General features: G+C 41.1%; 1 protein-coding gene across 1 annotated transcript in view; it reads right to left on the bottom strand.

The window, feature by feature from the left end:
• Positions 1–320: 320 nt before the first annotated feature.
• Positions 321–22,181, bottom strand: part of ASXL3 (ASXL transcriptional regulator 3) — a 182,719-nt gene continuing 160,858 nt past the window's right edge. The window contains exons 9-12 of the mRNA XM_036245408.1: positions 19,685–19,781; positions 17,472–17,577; positions 11,536–13,495; positions 321–8,589 (exon numbers count right to left, since the gene is read on the bottom strand). Of these exons, the coding sequence (XP_036101301.1) occupies positions 4,879–8,589; positions 11,536–13,495; positions 17,472–17,577; positions 19,685–19,781 (5,874 nt within the window). The 3' untranslated portion in view covers positions 321–4,878. The remainder of the gene's footprint in view (positions 8,590–11,535; positions 13,496–17,471; positions 17,578–19,684; positions 19,782–22,181) is intronic.

Genomic DNA, 22,181 nt, shown 5'->3' with positions numbered 1-22,181 from the left:
ACAATTTGCTTGAACTGAGTGTCCTTTAGTATAAAGAATTAATAAGCTGTTTATGAAAACAGGAAGATACAAATTTCTAAATGATAAACATAGTATATACAGTTAATTTCAAAAAGGTTTCCATTGGTTTTTACTGTTTTAACAATAGTTATCATATGTTCAGTTTACTACACCAAGGAGAATGGTGTATAACTTAACAGTATATGGTTTGTCTTCCCTATAAATATTTCCTTAAGTAACATTTTCAATGTATTTATTAGTGCATTTTATGTATATAAACTACCTCGTTTCACAAAAGAATTAAAAATGACAATTATTTAATGTTTAATTTCTTTATTTTTGCCAGAATAGTTTAATATTGAAACCCAAATTGTTATTTCGAGAAAGGGAAAAACAGAGAAACATGAAAAGACAAACATTTTGTTTAACTTATGGTATTGTGAGCAGTCACTTTTGTAGGCAACACTTTTTTTCTTTGTAGAAAAGAAGAAATAAAAAACAAACAGCACCATTAAAGAATGCATGATCCCTGAATTCTAAACAAAACACTGTCTAAAAATTGTTTAAATGCTGTTGCACTCAGTCGAATTTCATCAGGTATCAAAGCAAGCATAACAGTTTTGAATTGTAGCAGTCTCACAGAATCAACTGCTCCCCCTTCTGAGGATTTTACACACCTTGGCCGAGTTTTTCCTGTGGGAGTAATATATTCTTTGGTAGAGGACTGAAGGAGGGTTTTACTTTTCTGTATGCTGATATAAAATGTCTATGTATGTTGAGGGCCTGCACCCCCAATCTGTGTTTGTCATGCATGTTATGTTTGGGTCGATTTCACATTTTCCTGTTACACTGTAAGAGTAATACTGCCTTTAAAAAAAAAGGCATTAAATGGCTAATGTCAAACAGATGTAAACATTCAGAATACTGACCAAAAAAAAAAAAAAAAAAGATACACACAAACACAAATTTTAAAAAAGAAACTTGTACTGAAAAATATGAATCAGATTAGGTTTCCATGAAGCAGGGGGTGGGGGGGAATACAGCAGTACAAGAAAATTATGGCAACCAAGTAAAGCACTTTCTTTGAAACATTCATGAACAGTACAAATACAACAAAGTTTTCCTACCGTCTAAATTATTCTGCAACTATCAAATATAGTACAAAGCGAAATAGTATGTGCTATAAAAAAGCAGCTCCTTTAAATTATCGTAAAAATGCTTTTTGTTTGCTTTACAGTGACAAAGCATGAGGACTGAAGACAAGATTTTTATATTCAGTGATATTTTGGCTACATTGGCCCCTGACAGTCTGATGAGTTCCTTTGCTAGGACTCTTCACATTGTTCTCAAGAAACACAAATGGACAGTGACTCTGGGCTCTGTGTTCAGCTGGCTCACTCCCACCAGGCAGCTAGCACGGTGCTTGGCCTTGACACCAGAGAGACGATGCAACCCTCACCTTGGCTTCAGCTTCTGTAACCCAGGACTTTACCAGACCAAGGAGGAACAGAGGCCACAGTAACTTCCTCATTTAAAATGATGAGTGTTTGTAAAGAAAACCCGGCTGCAGCATCATGGGTGCTCACTCTTGACTGCCTTACGAAATGCATCGGCTTGTTTTGTATGTTTATTTTGAACGAGTAAGACTATCCAAGGTCTGGAAGTCAACTAAACCTTCTATAGCTCATCCTAGAAACACATAGCACCACAAAGTCTATATAGCAACCAGGCTCAACCTCATAGGTTTTTCAAGTTTTCTTTTTCAAACTAGACCTTAGCAGGGAAATATTATAACTATGGTGCCCAGTTTACCAACAGTTCTGCTATTCTCACTTGGGGGAAGGACATTATTTTCATTTTGAAAATGAATTTGCATCAGAAGGTTCTTATTAACATGCCCATCAACTACCTAAATGTCTTTGTACACCTCAGGCATATGCATATCGTATAGGAGGGGGATTAGGGAATAGCGGTTTCTTCCTTCCCCTGCTCCCAAAGTGCTACTTATGGAAATACATCCTTTCTGATAAAAAAAAAAAAAAAATTCCTGATAAGGATAGCATAGTGTCCAATAATCAGGATAATGCACACACTAAAATTTGCACATTACACCACAATAACCATGTAGTAAATAACATGTTCCATTTGCACATAGGCAGACACCTGTGGGAATCAGGAAACCAAGAACCTACTCACCTGATCCAAATATACTGGCTTTTGTATATATATTAAATGGACACTTGTAAAATATCTGGCCCACCTTTAACTTCTGAATTTTTTTCTTTCTTTCCATTATTTTTTAGCCCAAAGATACTAAAACCATATGTCAATATTAGGAATTTAAACTGATACCAAAAAAAACCCCCAACAACAACAACAAAACAGCAAGGGCATAGAAAACTTATGATCTTTGGACCTGGGGGGCTAGAATCCATGGACAATCAAAAATTGATCTCCCAATCTATTATGTGAAAAATCAAACATACAGAAGGACACTTTTCTTTATTCCCAGTAAGCAACTTGCAGGCAGTGTTCCACAGTGATGGAACTGATACGGGCTCAGTGTCACATCAGCCTCAATTGTACCTCACATACAGAGTGCAAAGGTTTTGTAGACTGGAGTTTCTTTCAACACCGTGTCAGTTACTGATAGGATAGTTTTGAATCTGCTGGTGTAGACAGCATCTGACACGTAGAGCAGCAGCTGAATTTAGAAGGAGTTGGCATGCAAGTGTCTATATTTAGGGATGCCCCTCTGTGAGATGACAGCATGATCTTCTGAACCAAGATGACATCAGAGCCAAGCACACCACCGAGACACCATGGACGAGGATGCCACCTAAACACAACGTGGAGCAGAGTGAAGCAAGGATCCGCCGGGACTCACACTGCATTCCTTGGGAAGGGCTGGTTAAGTGCATTGCTATTTTTCTCAGTTGTGAGTTAAGTTTGTTAATGTTAATGTGACACAGAGTGACAGTACTAAAGCACCAAATTGCAGCCACAGAGGCGGGCCCTTCTTTGCTTTTTCTTGCTTTTTAAGATAATGTATCTTTCACTATCAGCAATTTGTTAATAAAAATGACATCTGTTACCTAACAAAATTTGGCAACATCACAATAATAAATATGGAGGGGGTAAAAACATATACCATAGTTGATTACTATATAAAAACAAACAAACAAACACAAGTGTTTTGTTTTGTTTTGTTTTTTTCTTTTTCAGAATGTAATGTAATTTCTGTTCATTCCAGTTAATCTTTAAGACGTATTTTAAGGGAATGTCAAAGGTTTACATTGATTAGGACGATCTCATGTGAAAATATCTGTCATTCTCATCATGGAAAAGATGATATTTTCCCCCATGTTTTGTTTTGTTTTTGTTTTTAATTCTACAGCCTCAATCAATGGGTTAATGGCACTCCACATTTTGTGCTCTGTAACCGGAAGTTAAATGGCATGGTTTTTGTCGTCTTTCATCTTCCCACAATGTGCATGTGCTTTTGAACTTGCTTTAGGGAACAGAGCCTCCTGAACTAAAGCCGATCTCTGGCAAGTACATGGAATGTTGCTCACTTAACACTCAGAGTTGACTGGATAAACACTGACGATATTTGTAAGATGCAGTATCCCTTTTTCAAAAGCAGTTCCACTCCCCCAAATATGCAGAATGTACTGAGTTCACCTGAGGGGAAAGAAAACAAAACATGCAATGCCCAGAACAATATTTAAAATAAGGGCTGGTTCAGAGTAAAATAGAATTATATAGATTGTGAATTATGAGGAAACACTTGTTCAGAAAAATGTCAACATTTCAGCCTTCTGTAGTTCCTTTTATCATCAATGATACTTTAGAGGCGGCCAACCTCTGTACACCTGGAAGCCAGAGTGCGCCAGTGTCATCAATAAAGGTCTACGGTGATTTCCTCCCAAACTTTAATATCTAGTAATTGTATTCAAGGGAATGGACCAATATTTACAGTATCAACACATTTAAATGTTTGCATACACAGTATTTTTCTTGTTTTAACATTAGGGCTTTTTTTTTTTTTTTAATAGTTGCTCTTAAAGGCCACACATAAAACTCTGAAATCCTCTGGGCCTACTGCTCTCTGTTGGCCAACTGATCCTACAGTATCAGGTGTCAAAGGGCTCAAACCAGGTTACTGGGCATGAGGCCCACACTGTAATTTCCAGCCTAAGACACATTTCGTTACAACCTGTGTACAATGTCCAAGGCTGATGCAGATATTCTGCCACAGTCTCTGAAAAGAATAAAAAGGGAGGAGAGAGAATAAGGACAGTGGAGTTCATTAATGGCATACCTCCTTTAATGTATCTTTTGTGATATGAGTAAATACAAGGAATCAAACATTTAAATCAGATTCCCCTTTCCAAACATGATTCAATCACTGGGGTAAAGGCAGCTCCAGCAAACTCAACTGTGAAAACTCTTGCTTGTAATGGTTAATCTGCAAAAGAATGCATAACCCACCTTAAATCACTTTTACCGTTCTCTTTCTACATCTGTTTTTCTGGTTAGTATTAAGTAATTTAAAATGTCCTTTCCCTATCCACACCTGAATTTGTAAAAATCACCTGATGGGGTAGTGACCTTGTACACACATGGATAGAAATTTTCCAAAGTTGGGAATGCCAACTAAATGTGTAAAAACCATGCTGCTGAGCAAATCGGAGGGGAGGCGATCCCCCCTTTCCGAGAAACACAAGAAATTAATAATCGCGTGGAGAAAAGATGATCGGTTCCAAAGCAAAATAAATTAGCACAATATAAAGCACTGAGTTATTCAATTGGTTGCTGCTGGCGCCGCTTGGCTTTTCGGTGTTGAAAAGGGATACTGCATCTTTCACTCAGCTCTTACCGCACCACCAGGCAAGCCACACAGAGTTTTGAGGGACCTATGCAGTCGTCATGGCAGAAGGCCCCGCAGCCTTTGCACACAATCATGGCTTTCAGCCGGCAAGAGCATTTCAGTTCCAATTCATCCGCGTTGCTGCTGTCGGCGAAGTTCTGCACGGGCATCGGAGCATTCTGACCAGGCAGGCCCGTGGCCGGGTTGGAGCCGCTTCCCAAAATCCCAATGGACTTTTCAATGGCAGAGGCTGCCCTTTTGAAGCTCGTGCTACCAAAGTGTATTGTTGGATAGTTTCCACAGAGCTGCTGTTGTTGCTGCACCTGCATTTTCTGAGCAGCTAATTGGGTAAAAGGCTTTTGTGGCTCAGAAAGCAAATAGGAAGAGAAATCTGCATTTTTTAGCGCAAATGCTTTTAGCTGTTCTTTCATTTCATTCTGGTCATAGGAAACTTGTTTCATGCCCAGTTCACAGCTGCTGCCTAAACCTTCCTCAAAAGAAATAGGTTCCGACTTTATATTGCTACATATGCCCGTGGACTGTGGCCAACTAAGTCTCTTAGTGGTTTCCATGGTAACTGGAGGTTGTTTTTGATCGGCTGGGACTTCTGCGTTAGGAAGAGGTGGAGGTAGCGGAGGTGGGGGCGGGGGCGGCGGGGGCAAAGCCAAGGGTGGTGGGGGCGGCGGCGGGGGCGGCGGGGGGTGCACTAGCGCTTTGTTTGGCATTGCGTGCCCAGCCCCTCCTACGTCATCGCCTTCTTTGATGGGCATGTTGGGGGATAACATGTTGGCTAACCTTAGCTGGTGAGGTGCTGAAGAAACGCCCACCTCTCCCAGTCCCTTTTGTTCAAGATGCCTATTGAAGGCAAACGCGTTGCAACCCACTGGGGCCTTGGCAGAGGCCTGTAGCAGAGCCGCAGTGGGAAGGGGGCCCCTGGTCGCCATTGGCATTTGGTAAAACTGCTGTCTGTGTGAGGTACCAGCGTCGGGATGGAAGCCACCGTTCTTGTCCACGTGAAACAGGTTCTGCTGGAAGCTGCAGGAGGGGAGCAGCCGCTTCTGCTGTTTGACCTCAGGGCTGTGGACGATCCTGTTCTGCATGGCGTGTTTGCTCAGCCACTCTTGCTTAAAGGCCTGGCTGTGTCCTAGCTGATTCAGGCCCGAGTTGAGGACACAAGGCACGCCTTTAACATCTGGTTCCACCAACAATCTCCCCGGCTCACATTTCACTTGAGTGTGTTCCCCCACAGTCCTGGCCACTCTCTTTTTGGGGTGGTTTTCCCGCTTTCGCATTTGGAGGGGTGCAAGGGTCCCCGCTAAGTAGCCCTTCCCATCTGGGTTTGGAGAACTGGACGGCATCTCAACAACGTTCCTCTCTGGTGCTGTTTTACCCACTGAGGTAGTTTGAAGAGGCAGAGGAAGCCTGTTAATTTCGAGCTTGGCTCCTAATCTGGGCTGCGGCAACACTTTTTCCAAAGGCAGGTTGCCCTGTAGTAACTGTGTCACCAGGGGATTGTTCGCCTCCACTGATGACAGACGACAGCTTGAGCTCCCTGCGTTGGGAACTCTTTTTAGGGTGTCTGTGGCCAAGGAAATCACCTCTTCCATGGGAGCAGAGGTGGGGACCTTCACGTTCTGCGTCTGTGGCACACTAGGGGCTGCCTCTGTGGCTGGGGGTGGCAGCTCAGGGCCAGGGAAGTCCTCAGTGTCCATTCTAAAGACCTTGTCCACTTCATGAGGTTCGGATTTCACGGGGAGAGTGACACTGGTTATGAGATTCCTGGGGTGAAGTTCTGACATATGTGAGTAGCTGGCATGTTCCGTTTTGACAGCCTTCGGACAGCTCTGCTCTAGATACTCTTTCTGTTTACTTGAACCCGAGTGACTAACCAGAGGCTGGACGGTGCTCCTCATGCCCTCGTCATTCCAGCAAATCCGGCTGCCTGGGTTATACTGATTGCTACAGGTTGTGTCTGCTTCACTTTTGAAAGTGGCCGGGCCACGTGCCTGCTCAGCAAAGCTCTTAGTAGGAGCAGTGACCTCATTTAATTTATCTGGAACAACCAGGGGTACTTCTCGGAGACTGGTACAGGGGGCCTGCACTGTTTTACAGTCTTGTTTTACTGCAGAAGCAGCAATAAAACTAGAACCGTGATCTAGGCTTTCGTTTGCAACCGCCTCGGGCCTGCTAATAACAGACACTTGAGGACATGCCATGGGCTGTATGGCTGCTTCTGTCCTCACCGACCTGCTCTGGATGTCCAAGCTGGCTTCTGCACTTTCAACGGAGACAGTCAGAGACAGAGTGGAGGTCAGTGTGGTGCTGTGGTCAACGATGACTTTACAAGGAATTGATCTGTTTATGGCTGCTGGTGCAAAGCCCCCCGAAGGTTGCTGAGGTTTCCCAGAATTGTCTGCCCTGTTTCGAGGCCCTGAAGTTTTGTCCAAGCTTTCAGCACTTAACTTGGGAGGACTATCGTAAGAGTTTATTGTCAGCATGCTTCCAGTAAACATTGCGACGGGTGGGCGTGCAACCAGAGTGTCTGTGACGGCTACTGAATCCCTGCAGCTGAGGGCTGCTCTCACAGTGGTCCCCATGGACACGGTGGCCTGATCTTCACTCCCAGGCATGGCTATCTTCTCAGGAGGAAATCTGGTGTTAATTCCCGTTGGGGGAATCAAGACAGAACTAGTGGAGAGATGGTTTGGCAAGTTATTTGCAATGGAGGGAGTTGGCACAGAGGTGTACTGACTGGAGACCAAGTTACCAGCACTGCTGCTGGATATGAGCAACTGCTTGTCGTCCATGGAGCTTGATATGCTGGTGCCCTCGGTAGTGGCGGGAATGGTGGTGTTTTCAACACATTTTGGTATAATGGCTATGCATGGAGTGTCAGTTCCCTGGATGGTTTTCAACATGCTTATATTACAAGCAGGAATTGTAGTGTTTGTACTATCAACAGACATTAGAACAGAAGATTTGTCAACAGAACTCACAAAGGGATGTTCTTTAATTGCTCCCACCATAGCAGTGCTGCAAACAGACACAGGGACAGAATTTTTACTAAAAAGCATGGGCACACTGCTATTATCAGAAGAGGTAGATGAGACAATTTTCTCAGATAAATGGGACACGGGTACATTTTCATCAGAACTATGCACAGATAAGTCAGTGGCAGTTTCTGGAAGTTTAGCTGGGTTCAGAGACGGCTGTAATACAGTGGTGGTCTCCCGGAGGTGCGCAGACTTGTTGCTGGGAGATCTGCAGTTTGGATTGACAATAATGACACCGGTTGAACCTTCCATTTTTGTTTCAGGGGTAGAAAGAACTTCCAAGCTTGGAGAGCCTTCCTTGGAGCCAAGTGGAGGCAACCGGGACTCCTTAGCATTCTGGAAGAGGTGGGCTCGGGCTTGATGCTTTGCGAAGAGTTTCGCCTTTGTCTGCTCTTTGATATGTGCCAAGGTTCTCGCCTTTCCACCCTCTCCGGGGCTCCCCATGGCTCCAGAGACGATGCTCGCTGCGGCGGCCACAGCAGCCGCCGCCGCCGCCTCTCGCTGGGCCCTTGCTTGTTGTGCTCGAGCCTTGATGTCTGCAAGGGTCCTGGCTCCCGTGTTCCTCCCACCACTGACGGACGTGCTCGGGGAGGCTCGAGACTCTGGTTTGGAGACTGGTTGGCTCTTGATGATGAAAGGTGGCCCGATTTTGGAAAGCTGGATCTACAAGAAGGGAGAATGAAAAGATAAAGCGCTTGGTCCATGATCACAGAGGAGACACTTGGGACGTAACAATGCAAAGAAGAGCAGCTGCATGTTCTCATAAGGTGCAGGAACTACACCTGAATCCCCGACTGGGCCCTTAGGGTACAAAGGTACATGAAATGCCACATGAATGTGAAAATTAACAATTTTAATCTCTGTTTTTACTCTGAAAACATCAACCAGTGACTTCATTTGGCATAGAAATGAAACTCATCTTAATGGCTCATATAAATGGAAACAAAGTCCATGCCTCTTGAAATGAGGTTAGCTAAAAAGACTTAGAGATATTTAGCTTTTAAATTATCTTCCTTGCTGGCATGAAATTCTGGAACCTTTACTCTATTTGAGTTTATCTGTCTTAATTTGACACACACACAAAAGCTCTAGTCAAGGGATCAGGAGACTAGAATTCTCATCCTGACTTCATTCAAAGGAATGCTGTGACGCTAGGCAAATCACGGAGTCCTTCGATGTCTCCAATTAGCTCCCTGAGCCAGAGATCCTATGTGTGTATGCTTGTTTTATGTATCCTCGTATCGCCTAGCATGCTGCTTTATACATAGGTAATAAGCACACACACACAGTTTGTAAACTCAGGTGTAAAATGAGACTAGTTATTTCTGGTCTTTTTCTTCCCAGAACTGTTATAAAGATGGAACTCTGGTTTTTTTTGCCTCTAACAGGAAGTATGGGTTGGGTAGTTTCTTTTGATACTGGTAATCCACAATCTGCTGAATTTTGTAAATGTCCCAACCCACTCCGTTCACCTACTCATGCTAATTAAGAGATTTGTAGTTGTCACCAATCATGAAGCACAGACCTAACAACCAGCATACCATAGCAGTGCCTGTGAATCTCGAGTCACTGAGAATATCCTTAGAGTCGTAGATTTGTAGAGCTGGAAGGGATATGCTGACGTCTCACTTTACAGTTGATACAACTGGAGGTCAAGGACCACCTTGGGGCCATACAACACTGAGCAGCAGGGAGAGTCCTTGGGCTCCCCATTCTGAGATGCTGACATGTACTACACTTCCTCCTTTCCCCCCTCTAGAAAAAGCTTTTCCTAGAAAACATGTATCTCTCTTCTTAACATATGTATATTTACATTACAAATATACTACTACAGGATCGTATCAATTTGGAATTATACGTGGAAATTTGGTAGATGGAATTATCTTCCTGAGCTCCCTTCCTCATTTTTCATTTTCAAACTTGTCATGTCTCTCTTCTAACTCAAACATTCCCAAGAAAATATAACTTCAGAGAGGGGATGCAATTTTTCCTTTTCAATATTTCCCTTAGTTAAAAAAAAAAAAAATTAAAAACATTAAAAAATTTAAGCCAAAAAATACTTAAGACCTCAAGGCCAAACAACATCAAATAGACTTATAGCATCTACCTAGTTATCTATTTTAACATAAAGTATGTATCACTTTGAAAATAAGCTTCTGACAAAAAAAAAAAAAAATCAGACTGATGTGCTTAAAAATATTTCCTATAAAAAGCATGCTTATATTTTTCTTTTCATTGCTTCACACACTCAAGTGCATAGCAGTGTTTTATGTTCATCTTTTACATCTCTAGGGTCTCATTTACTAGGCACTGCTTTATTAAACAGAATAACTACTACCACACTCTTGAAAGTCAACCTTATGGAGATCATGAGTCACATATAAAAAGGTGTCAGAGCACAGCAAAATAAAGAGAAAGAGATTAAGAAAAACAAAGCTTGAGTATGTTTATAATTCTAGACCAATCCTATGATGAAATAACCCATTTTATTGTAGAACAATATAAATGGACTCAGATAAAAGCATCAAGTAAGTTTAAATTATAGTGGGTAGAATTCTTTTATTAAACAGTTTCTTTTGAATTAAACTTAATTTTTGAGTTTATTAGGCAGAGCCAATTTATATAAAAGGGTTTGTTGCCCAAGAGTTAAAATCTACTGGGGTCAAAGAAAATACTTAAATAGAAATGTTTGTCTGCAGGCTTTATTTTTTGTGTGAATTTAAATCCCCCTTTTATTATCTTGGAAGTAAAAACTAGGATTTGTATGCCTATATATCCACAGCATTTCCCTTCAGGGTTCACAAAGCAATTTCATTGATTTAAGAAATATTTAATGAGGCTTTTCCATAGCCCAGGTCCCTCTCTGCTGGGCAACGGTGGTGTTCAATGTTTGTTGGAAAATGAATGAAGGGATATATGTACCTTTATCTCTTTAGTGCATGCCTCTCTCCCTTCTGACTTCTTTCTCTAGTCCTTCTGAACTTTTAGAGGTCATTGAATTAGCATTCAGATTGTCCCAAGTTTATTTAGGTCTCTGTCTTACACCTTGGAATCCCCCAAAGACCCTGGATCCCAGTGGCCTGTGGGCAACTCCAGGCCCTGTGCTCCCTCCCCACTTCTTTTTCCTGAAATGCTGAGGTCTAAACACATACATGTATCTAAATTTATATGAGCCTAACGCACAGTCTTAAAAGGGATCATTTGCTATTAAATGGGTACTGGGAATATTAGATTATTAACTGCTACATAAAACCTGGAAGGAAGAGAACCTCATTTATCTTTTTTTTTTGAATCCTCACCCAAGGATATTTTTCCATTTATCTTCATATAGTGGGAGGGAGGGAGAGAGAGAGAAAGATAGATTAGAGAGAGAGACAATGACTGGCTGCCACCCACAAGACCCCGACCAGGGCCAGGAACGAACTGCAACCGAGGTACGTGTCCTTGACCGGAATTGAACCCATGACTCTCTGGTCGGCAGGGCCAATGCTCTAACCACTGAGCCAGGTTCATTTATCTTTAAAAAATTAAGTATCTACATAGGAAAAGCCTCTCTATGGAATTGCCTTTTTGTTTTCTCTCTTCTTCTTCTTTTTTTTAATACCATACCTTGAGAGGGGGAACCCTGGGTTCCTCTCTTGGCGGCTGCTCCTTCTCGGGTGGGCTGCTCGAGGATATGTTCCGAGTTGACTGGTCGTCTTCGATCCTCGCCCTCTTTTCCTTACAGATGCCAAAGCTGTGCTGCTCTGCGGTTTTCCTCTTTGATATCTCAGATTCTCTACTTTCACTTCTTACGCCATCAGGTGACTTGGAAGGCTCTGTCAACTTGGAAGTATACGGGGTCTCCAACCGATTCTGTGAGATCCCTTGTTTATGTGTTTTACTTCTGGGGCCTTCTGGAAATGAAGCCTTCTCCACTGGTGAGGCAAACTGCTGCTTGTCCTGTAATTTGGCAGATGGCGGCTCGTTTCCTTGACTCTCTGTCTCTTCAGAAAAGACAGGTAATTCCAATGGTGAAGATACCCCTTTCTTTTCTGTTCTTTGCAGGACATTCTGATTTTTAACTTTTGTGATTTCTGCAGAAGGAAGTTCTGGAATGGAAACAGCACAGGGCTTGTCTGTTTCAACGTGCGATTTACAAGGCTGCTGAGTCAGGGTCTTATCGTGTAGCTGCTCAGATGAAAATGCCTCAGGAGCAAGGGAAGCAGAATCCATTTTGATGGGTTCGGGAGCATTTGATAGAGTCTTCTGTAGAGAGAGAAGGCTCTCTCCCAGGGGCTTCGCAAGGGCAGAACCTTCATCTTTCTGTGGGGAAAGAGGTTCTTCAGATACGGAAGGTGACTTTCTTTGTTGATGCACCATTCTTTCATTCGTGGAGGAATTAGACATTGGAGATGTTTCCGAAGGAAGTGGCAGACTGGATGTCAAAGTGGTCTCAGATGTGAGAAGCACGGAAGACACTGAGGAAGTTTCTGATGTCAGAGGTAAATCAGACATGGGTGATGCTTCTGATGTTAAAGGCAAATTTGATACTGGGGATGCCTCAGAGGTGAAAGGTAAATTGGACATGAGTGATGCTTCTGATATTTCAGGGGACGTGGATATTGGAGATATTTCTGACATCAGAGATGCATGAAGGGTTTCATCAGTGGGATTTCTCTGATTATATTTGTCTGCATTCTCAGTGCTGGACACCTCAGAACAAAATGTTGTCTCAAGGGATGCTGGAGTACATGATTCTTCTGAAGTGGATTGGGTTTCCCCTCCTGGGGATGGCATGCTGGTACAGGCTCCCCCTGGGCTCTCAGAAGAAAAGGAAGTTTCAGAGATGCACGCATTTTCAGAAAGCTGTTCATCAGGATCGCTCTGTAGCTCCATATCAACAGCAACTCCTTCATTTGGAAATTGGCCTTCTAGAGAAGATGACCCTGTTTTCATTTTTGGAGTATTGGTCTCTATTGCAGTTTCTGGCTCCTTGTGTTCTGTGTCATTGACATGAGTCGCAGATGAAGTGGCAGGCACGAGAGAGTCACAGACTTCCAGTTGATCAATAACAACTGACATTTCTTCCTGGGGAGATTCTGATTTCTCTTCCACCTTAACTTCAATGTGAGGGAGCGTTTCTAGAACGTCATTCATTATAACACAAGATTCCAAGTTATCTTCAGGAAGTGCTATTTGGGGCTCTTCATGGGCACTGGCTGGAATTTCAGACTCCTCAGAAAATTCAGGTATTGTCTTATGATTTTCATCCTGACATTCACAGATACTAGTCTCTACCTCTTCTGCAATTTCCTCCTGAATCACAGATTCTTCAGGGATCAAGATATCCTCTGATTCTGATTCTCCCATGACATCTTTACCTACTTCGACCATAGGGCAGAGCGCAGCACAGAAATCAGGTTCTGGAGAAGATGGACTTTTCGCGCTTTGGGGCTGTTGTTCTTCTAAGGGACTCTGTGAAGAAAGACCTGGAAGACTAGAGGTCCCACATGAAGAACTGCTTTCAGCTCCGTCATTGCTTGGTCCAGCAGTGAGCTTTGTGGATTCCTCTCTAGACATGCCCAACCTGAAGAGAAGTTAGAAACGTTAAATTATTGTTCAACCACAAGACTCCAAAGGTACAACTTGGATCTGTCGCAAATATAGTATTCGATAAAAATAAATGCATCAAATTAACTTGATAATCACTAACAACATGCTCAATTTCTATAAATTAGTTTATATGACTTGGTTTTTCTACTTACTCTATAATCATAACTATTTTTGGTTAAGACTGGTATAGATTTTTATTCTGTAAATGAAGAGATAATTAACTTTACCAACTGTTAGTAAATGGAATAAGAAAATTACATACTACAAAAGATTAGAAAATATGGGCGGAAAAGCAAAAAATGTATAAGATCTAAAAATGTTTAAGTCATAGAGTAGAAACCTGTTATTAAAAAAGAAAATAACAACCTTCAAAGGATGCAGCATAACCAAATAATTAGAATCAATGGAAGATGGGTGTGTTGTAAAATCTTGAAATTGAAATGACTTCTGAACATTAAGTTCTCTTAAACCAATTAAAGAGGTGTTTGTTGTTCAATCACCTTATTTTAGAATCTAAGTATCAAACCTAAGACAATAGGGAAATTTCACTAACGAATAACATATTTGGGGTCAACAGAGTTGACTCTGATAGATTACATTTGTGTGAGGCAAGATTTAAATTCTTTCATGTAGAGGTCTTACTGTAAAAATATTCCATAAAAATGTTAAGAAGATTAAGAAGTAATCCAGCTAATGTTCGGGTGGTAAGGCAGAGTTAATCAGGATTACAATCAAAGATATTGTAAATCACTGTTTCCTGTCACACTAAGCTACAGCATCAGCATCAGACGGCAGAGGGACGTGATGTTCCAAATGCAGTTAAATTAGAGCACTACCAGCAATTACAAAGATAAGAAGAAGAGGGAACATTTCCAGAGGAAGAAACATAGTTGAAATATAGCTATAATAATATCCATGCAGAAAAATACCTCCGTGAAATCTTCAACCTTTTACTTAACTTAAATCCTCAAAATGAAAGGGAAATGAAGTTGAATACACTGTTTGGGTGTTTGATCATTGCCTACTTTACTAATACTCAGAAGGTTCTGACAAGAAAATAGAAGATGCTGCTTTCATAATTAGTCTCTTTTCTTCCAACTTTCCCTAAGATGGGGTCAAACTAAACTATAATTTATAACTACACTATACTGAGAGAAACAGAATAACTGCATTACAGATAAACATAAAGCAGAATTATCCGCTAGAAATAAGGTCCTTGGAGGCTAGGTCAAGCAGAGATACCACTGCTAGATACAAGATTAAGTGCAAAACACACAGAATCCAGTGGCAGCAAATTTCTGCGAGTTGGTTACTAAGAATATTATTAAATACATTTAATGTGATTACATATATATGGTGTGTATATATATATCATATATAAAACAGTACTGTATAAAATATGCCTATGTCAACGTTTTATTATTTTCATGGGAAACCAGATTTAAGATGGCATAAGGCATAGAAGGAAGATGTTTACAGCACACCACATAACCACACAAAGGAAAACCTTGCCCTCCAGAAATCTAAACTGCAAATCAACTGACCAACTCTTATAATTCCGAGTTAGCATATACATGGTGATTTCTAAGTAACTAAAACGAATATACAACAGTACTAATCACAAGCAGAGTAAGCCAAGAAGAACCATGAAGACCTCAAACTAAGAGCAAAACCAAAATCAGACGGAACTTAACTAGAGGTGAATCTGGATGGCAACATATTCGGGAACACTCAGAGGAATGAAGAGACACATGGGGTCAGTTAACTGGAATCATCTGATGCTGGGAACAAGTCCCTCACATATTGGGGAAATGTGGGTAATTCAAAATGGGAAGGGCAGTCAATGAAATGTCTAAAATACATCTGTCATCCAACATGAAATCAAAGAAGAAGAAAAAAAAAAAACAGCAAAAAGTCCAGTGACGTAAGGGCACAGAAACTCTATGGAAAAACTATAGCAAGAAAGGGGTTAAGTAAAAGAACTGTTTGTATTCCGAGCTCAGGGGTGAAAAAGGGGAGTCATATCTACTCACATTACTGTAGTTGTCAACCTCTAGGGCAGGGACCTTTAACCTGATCAATCTATGGGAGTCTGAAGTCCCAAATTTCATGTTAAAAAATGTGTGTGTGGGTGAATTTTTCTAAGAAGAATTTGCAGGATTAAGATTGAGCAAATTGCTTACCCATACTGTATAAACCAGGCAAAATTAAGTTTCACTGTCCCTCAGTTTTTGACACTATGTTGTTAAATATAAGAATATTAATTATATCCACCTTATAGGATTGTTGGGAGAATTAAGTGAAATAATATTTGCAAAGCTCTTAGAAACAAATCATAGCCAGAGCCTGCTCAAGGATTATTTGCTGAGTGAAGGAAAGCTACCAGTAATGCATGGTCTCCAGAATGGAGGCTTTCTGAGGGCAGAGCCTAGGAACCCGAGAGATGACCGTACCTTTGGTGTCTAGGATAGTGTCTGACACAGAGGAGAAGTTGGATAAACATTGTCAGACTAATAAAAGAATGGGCCCAACACTCAGTAATAACTCAGGTCCAATGTTGCCAATAACTACCTGCTATGCTTCTGCCAATTCTGAAAAGAGTGCTCCCAACATTCCTTTGGTCACAGGTGAAGGTGGGCTCAACTCCTCGAGACTCCCGATCAGTACGTTTGAGGTGGGTTCTGGAAATCTGTTACTTATTTTTAAAACTCCAATAAAAATTTAATACAGCCAGGCTTGAGTAATACTGCTAGTGATTATATATGAAGGCATGTAACTAGCCTGCCACATTTTAAATTTTTGCTTAAATACAGGGGTGGGCAATTACAGTTGTGGGTATATGAACCCCAGAGTTTGTTCTTGTATTATTATTTATTAGTTATTGTACCATTTTCCATACAAACAACTGTAAACCTACTCTTGCCCACCCCTGCATGTTTACGTATCCAAGGTCCTAGGACAGCAACGGAACACACGCCTTCCCACTCAAGAGCACTGCTTTAGGACACCTCACCAAAGGCTAGCCGGCTCCGGGTGAGGAGGCTGTTAGGCCTGTGATTCCTTTTCACGAAGAGCACTTATGTGAGATTCCTTCTGATGCAGTTTTCTCTGTTTACAGGAGGAATATGTGAAATTAGCAGGCTTTGTTAGCTGTATTTCCTCAGTATCTTTTACACAATATAACTTCCGAGCATTAATTGTGTACCTGGGAGTTAAAGGTCAACTTCCTCTACTAAGGAGGATCTCAAGTTACTGTCAGCTGTCAACTTCTTAGTCCCGCCTCCCTGCCTAGGGATCTGGTGGTCTCGGAGACTCTACCTCTGCCCAAGCAGAATATGTCCCTGCTAACCATGAAGCAATGAAGAAATACTTTCAATTTAGTTCAGACACTACCACACTTATGTGTGGCCACATAAAAAGAAACACATACAAATAAAAATAATAAGTAAAAAACTGGTCACACTCAAAGAGGAAGATGAATAGAATAAAGGCTAATGCCTCAAGCTCTCCCCAAAATAATGACAAAACAAATATAGGTGCACTGTCAACATTTCTGGAAAAAAAATGCGAGAATTAAATGTGTCTAAAACTACTTAGGTCCAAAGTATTCATTAATAAAACCACTTGGATTAAAAAAAAAAAAACCAGAAGATTTTTACTAAAATCCAGTTAACAAAGCTAAAATTGACTTCTATAGGATTTCATGCTGTTTTCAGTCCGAAATGAATTTTCATGGACAAGTTATAAACCCTTGAAAACGCATTTTTAATCATTTAAGTGCTGATATGCCACTATAATTTTACCTGCAGTTTCTTCCACTGAGGGACTATTGCCTTTTATCACAGGTTTATTAAGTTTTATAGCACATGAGTGTGCTACGTGAAGCAGAGAATTACATTTTCATTTCCTTCGAAGAGAAATGAGAAAAAAAAAAATGCTCTAGCACTTACTTTTCTCCATAAAACCTTTCAAAGAATTTTTCTTTCCAAGGTTCTGTTTTCTTTTCCTTCTCAATTTCTTGCCTTATCCGCAATTGCATTTCTGGAGTAAACTCTCCTAGAAAGAAAATGCTTATATATTGAGTAAAAGTGGTCACATCTTTTGCCAATTAATATAGAAAACATGTCATTAATTTGCTTTAACTTTTATGCCTGGTGAAAACTAAAACCTGCATACTGATAATATTTCCATAACTTCTCTTTGTATGAGCATCACTTCAATAGGCATTTAGTCACAGATGAACTCGAAAGCATTTAGCAAATGGACCACATGCTCGGGGCTGTGAATGAGAGTGTATTCACTGTCCTTAATGAAGTTGGTTTGGTGAGAGAAAAGGCATACAGTTGACTACAATACAATGTCAAAAGCCCTGTATAGGATACATGTAGTAACAGTATAGAAGGGAAAGCGCTTAATTCTGCCGAAATCAATTAGAGAGGGCCACATATAGGAACTAATTCTTGAGTTAGCTTCTGAAGAATGATCAAGCTTTTATAATTAACTCAGAAGGCACAGAGATATGAATATGTATATTTATGTTCTTCTGAGAGGCCGGTTGTGAGTAGAACATAGGATGAAATGAAATAGGAAAGGTGACTGAGGCCAGTTACCCAGTGCATGTTCTAAAGAGAGTTTCAAATTTTTCCTATAAGACACTCGGGAGGTCCTGGTGGTGTTCAGTAAGGGAGAAATATGGCCAAACAAGCAGTTAGCAACAGAGTGAAGAAGTTGAAGGACTCCACCTAGAAGCCTGCTAGACATCAGAAATGAGAGATGGAAGTTACGGTCACAACAGCAGCTGTAGGACTGCCAAGGGGACAAGGACTCACAGCACAATTAACATTCATGTCCAGATGGACCTGGGGAGAAGGAAGAGGGTTGAAGATACCATCAAGGTTTCCAAGTGAAGAGCGTGAGACCACAGTGTGATGTTAACCTCAGGAAGGCAGAAGGACGAGTAGATATTAAAGAGAAGATGGTGAGTTTATCACTGGCATTTTGGGTTTAAGGTGCCTGGTATTAGCTAGGGAGATCCGGTAGGCATCTGGAATAGAACACTGAGGAACAGGAAAGTGGAGTTAGAGCCAGATTTGGATGTTGTCGGCATATGGGCTACCGGTGATACCAAGATGAATGAGGCAGCTTAGAGATTATGCACAAATCACAAATGAAAAAATCAGGGAAAAGGAGGGTGAAGACGTTAATATTTACCTTTTGATGAAAGAACAGGAGGTCCTGAAGGAAGCTGATAAATGACTGTCAGAAATGTAGCATTAGAAGAGATTTTTAAATATAATATGAATGTCTACAGTAGACGGTTTCAGATTGGATGGGATAAAAAGCAAATGAGAAATTGGAGAAAGAACATGAAATGTAAGGACTAAGAAGAGGAAACTGGTCTTTGCCATTAGAAAGCCATCAATACTTTTTTTCCCAGCCGGTGTGGCTCAATGGATTGAGCATCGTCCCATGGACTAAGAAGTCCCAGTTCGATTCCCAGTCAGGGCACATGCCTGGGTTGCGGGCTGGATCCCCAGTAGGGGGCATGCAGGAGGCAGCCAATCAATGTTTCTCTCTCACATCGATGTTTCTTTCTCTCTCTTCTTCTCTCTCTAAAGAAGTCAATAAAAACATACTAAAAAAAAAAGGAAGAAAGTCATCAATATTTTCTAGGAGAGATGATTTCAATTGTGTATAGTGGGGTCACATCCAACTCTGACAATCCAAGTGCGTGAGGGAGTAAAATGTGGGAGGTGGCACTGGGTATGTTTTAGCCTTTCAAGGCGCTTGGGTGACTAATAGGAAGTGGAGGCTTCAAGGGAAGAAAGTATTAAAAGAAGATGCTCAATGCCCCAGGACATTAATAGAATATATAGTGCATCAAACAAGTAATTAAAATTAACACTTTCCCCCAAATCTTGCTATATCAACATTTTTATTATGTTCCAGGTAACATCATGCTTTCTTCAAAACTGCTGCATATCCAAAATGTCAAGTAAAACCAAAGCACTGGTGAAGTCATTTGGAATAGAATGTGAATTTCTTACTAAATTAAAGCACACTTCAGGAGGGTGAAAAGACTCGGAAACCGCAGAAAGGCGCAGAGCTCAGTACAGCACGTGTACTCAAACATGTCCAACAGTAATGGAAAGTAGAAATTTACCTTCTGCCAGGCGCTGTTTCCACCCTTGTGCTGCATATGCAAAGAATTCGTTATTTAGAGCTGAAGTACTGAGACGTAAAATTCCATCACTTCCCATCTAGGAAATAAGCCGACAAAAACAAGATTCCATCAGAATAACTCAAAGCAAACGCATGCAGGAAAGAAGGATGTGAGAGAGAGGCTGAAGGAAGAGAGGAAAAGAGCCCAACGAAAGATGCCTCCCCCAGTATGAAAAGTGCTCTGTTTACAGTGACTGCTATAATGACAACATACATCAATTTAAAGGAAATCATTACTAGGCATTTCCATTATTGGTGAGGAGTATAATGAATGTGTGTGCTTTAATCAAAATAAGTTTGATATGTTTATTATTCTAATGTGCCTTAAATTGTACCAAATTAAACATCAACATATGCTTACACCTTTAGATTAGGTTTTTTAAATAAAATTTTCTCAAGTGTGAAAACTAAAGGAATCTGGACTGATCACTTGAATTCCTTTGTTGTCAGAGGCTTAGACCACAAAGTTCTAAAATACATTAAAACAAGTGCACCCACACTATCATACATATCCCCGTACCCCTCTTTCTACTTTTCTCACCTCTTTGGATGCACATAAAATCAGGTATACAACAAAGATTAAAATATGTGCAATTACATGCTACTAATCTTTTCCCTCAAATATACTAATTTTTTGTTATTGTGAATCCTCACCCTAGGATATTCTTTCCATTGATTTTTAGAGAGAATGTGGTGGGGGGAGGAAGACACACACACACACACACAGAGAAAGAGAGAAACATTAATGTGATAGAGACACATCAGCTAGTTGCCTCCCACACATGCCCCAACTCGGGCTGGGGAATCAAACCTGCAACCCAGGTATGTGCCCTTAACCAGGAGTAGAACTCGTGACCCTTTGTTGCTCTGGCTGACACTCTAACCACTGAGCCACACCAGCCAGAGCTACACTAACTTTTCAAAAGCTCACATATACAAGAGATTCAGATAAGCATCACCATACTGGATGCTTTTAACTTTCCAATCGTTTACTGCATCTTCTCTGTTCATGTCTTCTGCCTGGACACAGGGGACAGAAAGAACTAGTTTTGTTCTTGACTGGCTTCTCATGTAGTTGAAAAGTGAAGATAAAACACATCAATAGTTAGACAATGCCAGTATTAGATAGGTGGGAATTAAGAAAAGCAAAAAATAGCCCTGGACAGTTTCGCTCAGCGGTTAGAGCGTTGGCCTGGGTTCGGTTCTCGCTAAGGGCACGTACCTCGGTTGCAATTTGTCCCCAGCCCTGGTTGGGTCGTGTGGGAGGCAGCCACTCTATGTGTCCCTTTCCGCGTTGATGTTTCTCTCTCTCCTTCCCACTCTATCTGAACAAAAAATAGAAAAATGTCCTCGGGTGAAGATAAAAAAAAAAAAAAAAGCAAAGCAAAAAATAAAAGGGAGGGGAAGATATCTTAGTGACCAGGAATGGTTAGGAAGGACTCGACGCCTGAGCTGACAAGTGCAGGGTGTTGAGAGACTGGCAGATTTGAACAGAGTAGTTTTAGGGATAAAGCATCTAGTCCAGTGGTTCTCGACCTTCCTAATGCCGCAACACTTTAATACAGTTCCTCATGTTGTGGTGACCCCCAACCATAAAATTATTTTCATTGCTACTTCATAACTGTAATTTTGCTACTGTTATGTCTTAGGCGACCCCTGTGAAAGGGTCGTTGGACCCCCAAAGGGGTCGCGACCCACAGGTTGAGACCCACTGCAGTAGACTGTCAGAGAGCGTGAACTGCATTGTAGAGGCAGGGCATCATGGACAATCAGCAACTGGACTGTTTATGAAGTTGTGAGGATGTTTTATTGTAGCCTGCTACTCAAAGGCCCTACAACTATAGCTCCCCATTTTAAAATCTAAGTCAACTAATGCCTTCAGGAATGTATCAGCTAAGACACCATTCAGGAGCAGGGGAGAATACTCAATATAAAAATAAATGTTACACTAACTACTCTATACTGGGTAATAGTCCATCAGATCCAGAAAAGAGTGACACTGTAACAAACGTGAGTTATGCCAAATGCTGCCATCATAACATCTATAGAAAGCCGCAGATTTGAAATCCTGTGATTCTTCATCTCAAAAATATTCATTTAAGTTTCATTCTAAGTTTTTTTTTCATCTAAGAAACACTAAAATATTCCGTACACTTAAAAAATTTCAGCATGGCCCTGGCCAGTTTGGCTCCATGGTTAGAGCGTCAGCCCGCAGAGTCATGGGTTCGATTCCAGTCAAGGGCACCTACCTCGGTTGTGGTTCGGTCCTGACCAGGAGGCAACCAGTTGATGTGTCTTTCACATGGATGTTTCTCTCTCTCTCTCTCTCTTCCTCCTTTCCTCCCTCTCTCCCACTCTAGCTGAAGATAAATGGAAAAAATATCCTCAGGTGAGGATTTTTAATTTTAGTATGATTTCATTCATTCATTGATTTATTG

Source organism: Molossus molossus, unplaced genomic scaffold, assembly GCF_014108415.1.
Source record: "Molossus molossus isolate mMolMol1 unplaced genomic scaffold, mMolMol1.p scaffold_m16_p_6, whole genome shotgun sequence".
In the NCBI taxonomy this organism is placed as follows: domain Eukaryota; kingdom Metazoa; phylum Chordata; class Mammalia; order Chiroptera; family Molossidae; genus Molossus; species Molossus molossus.
This window is presented reverse-complemented; position numbering and strand designations above follow the sequence as displayed.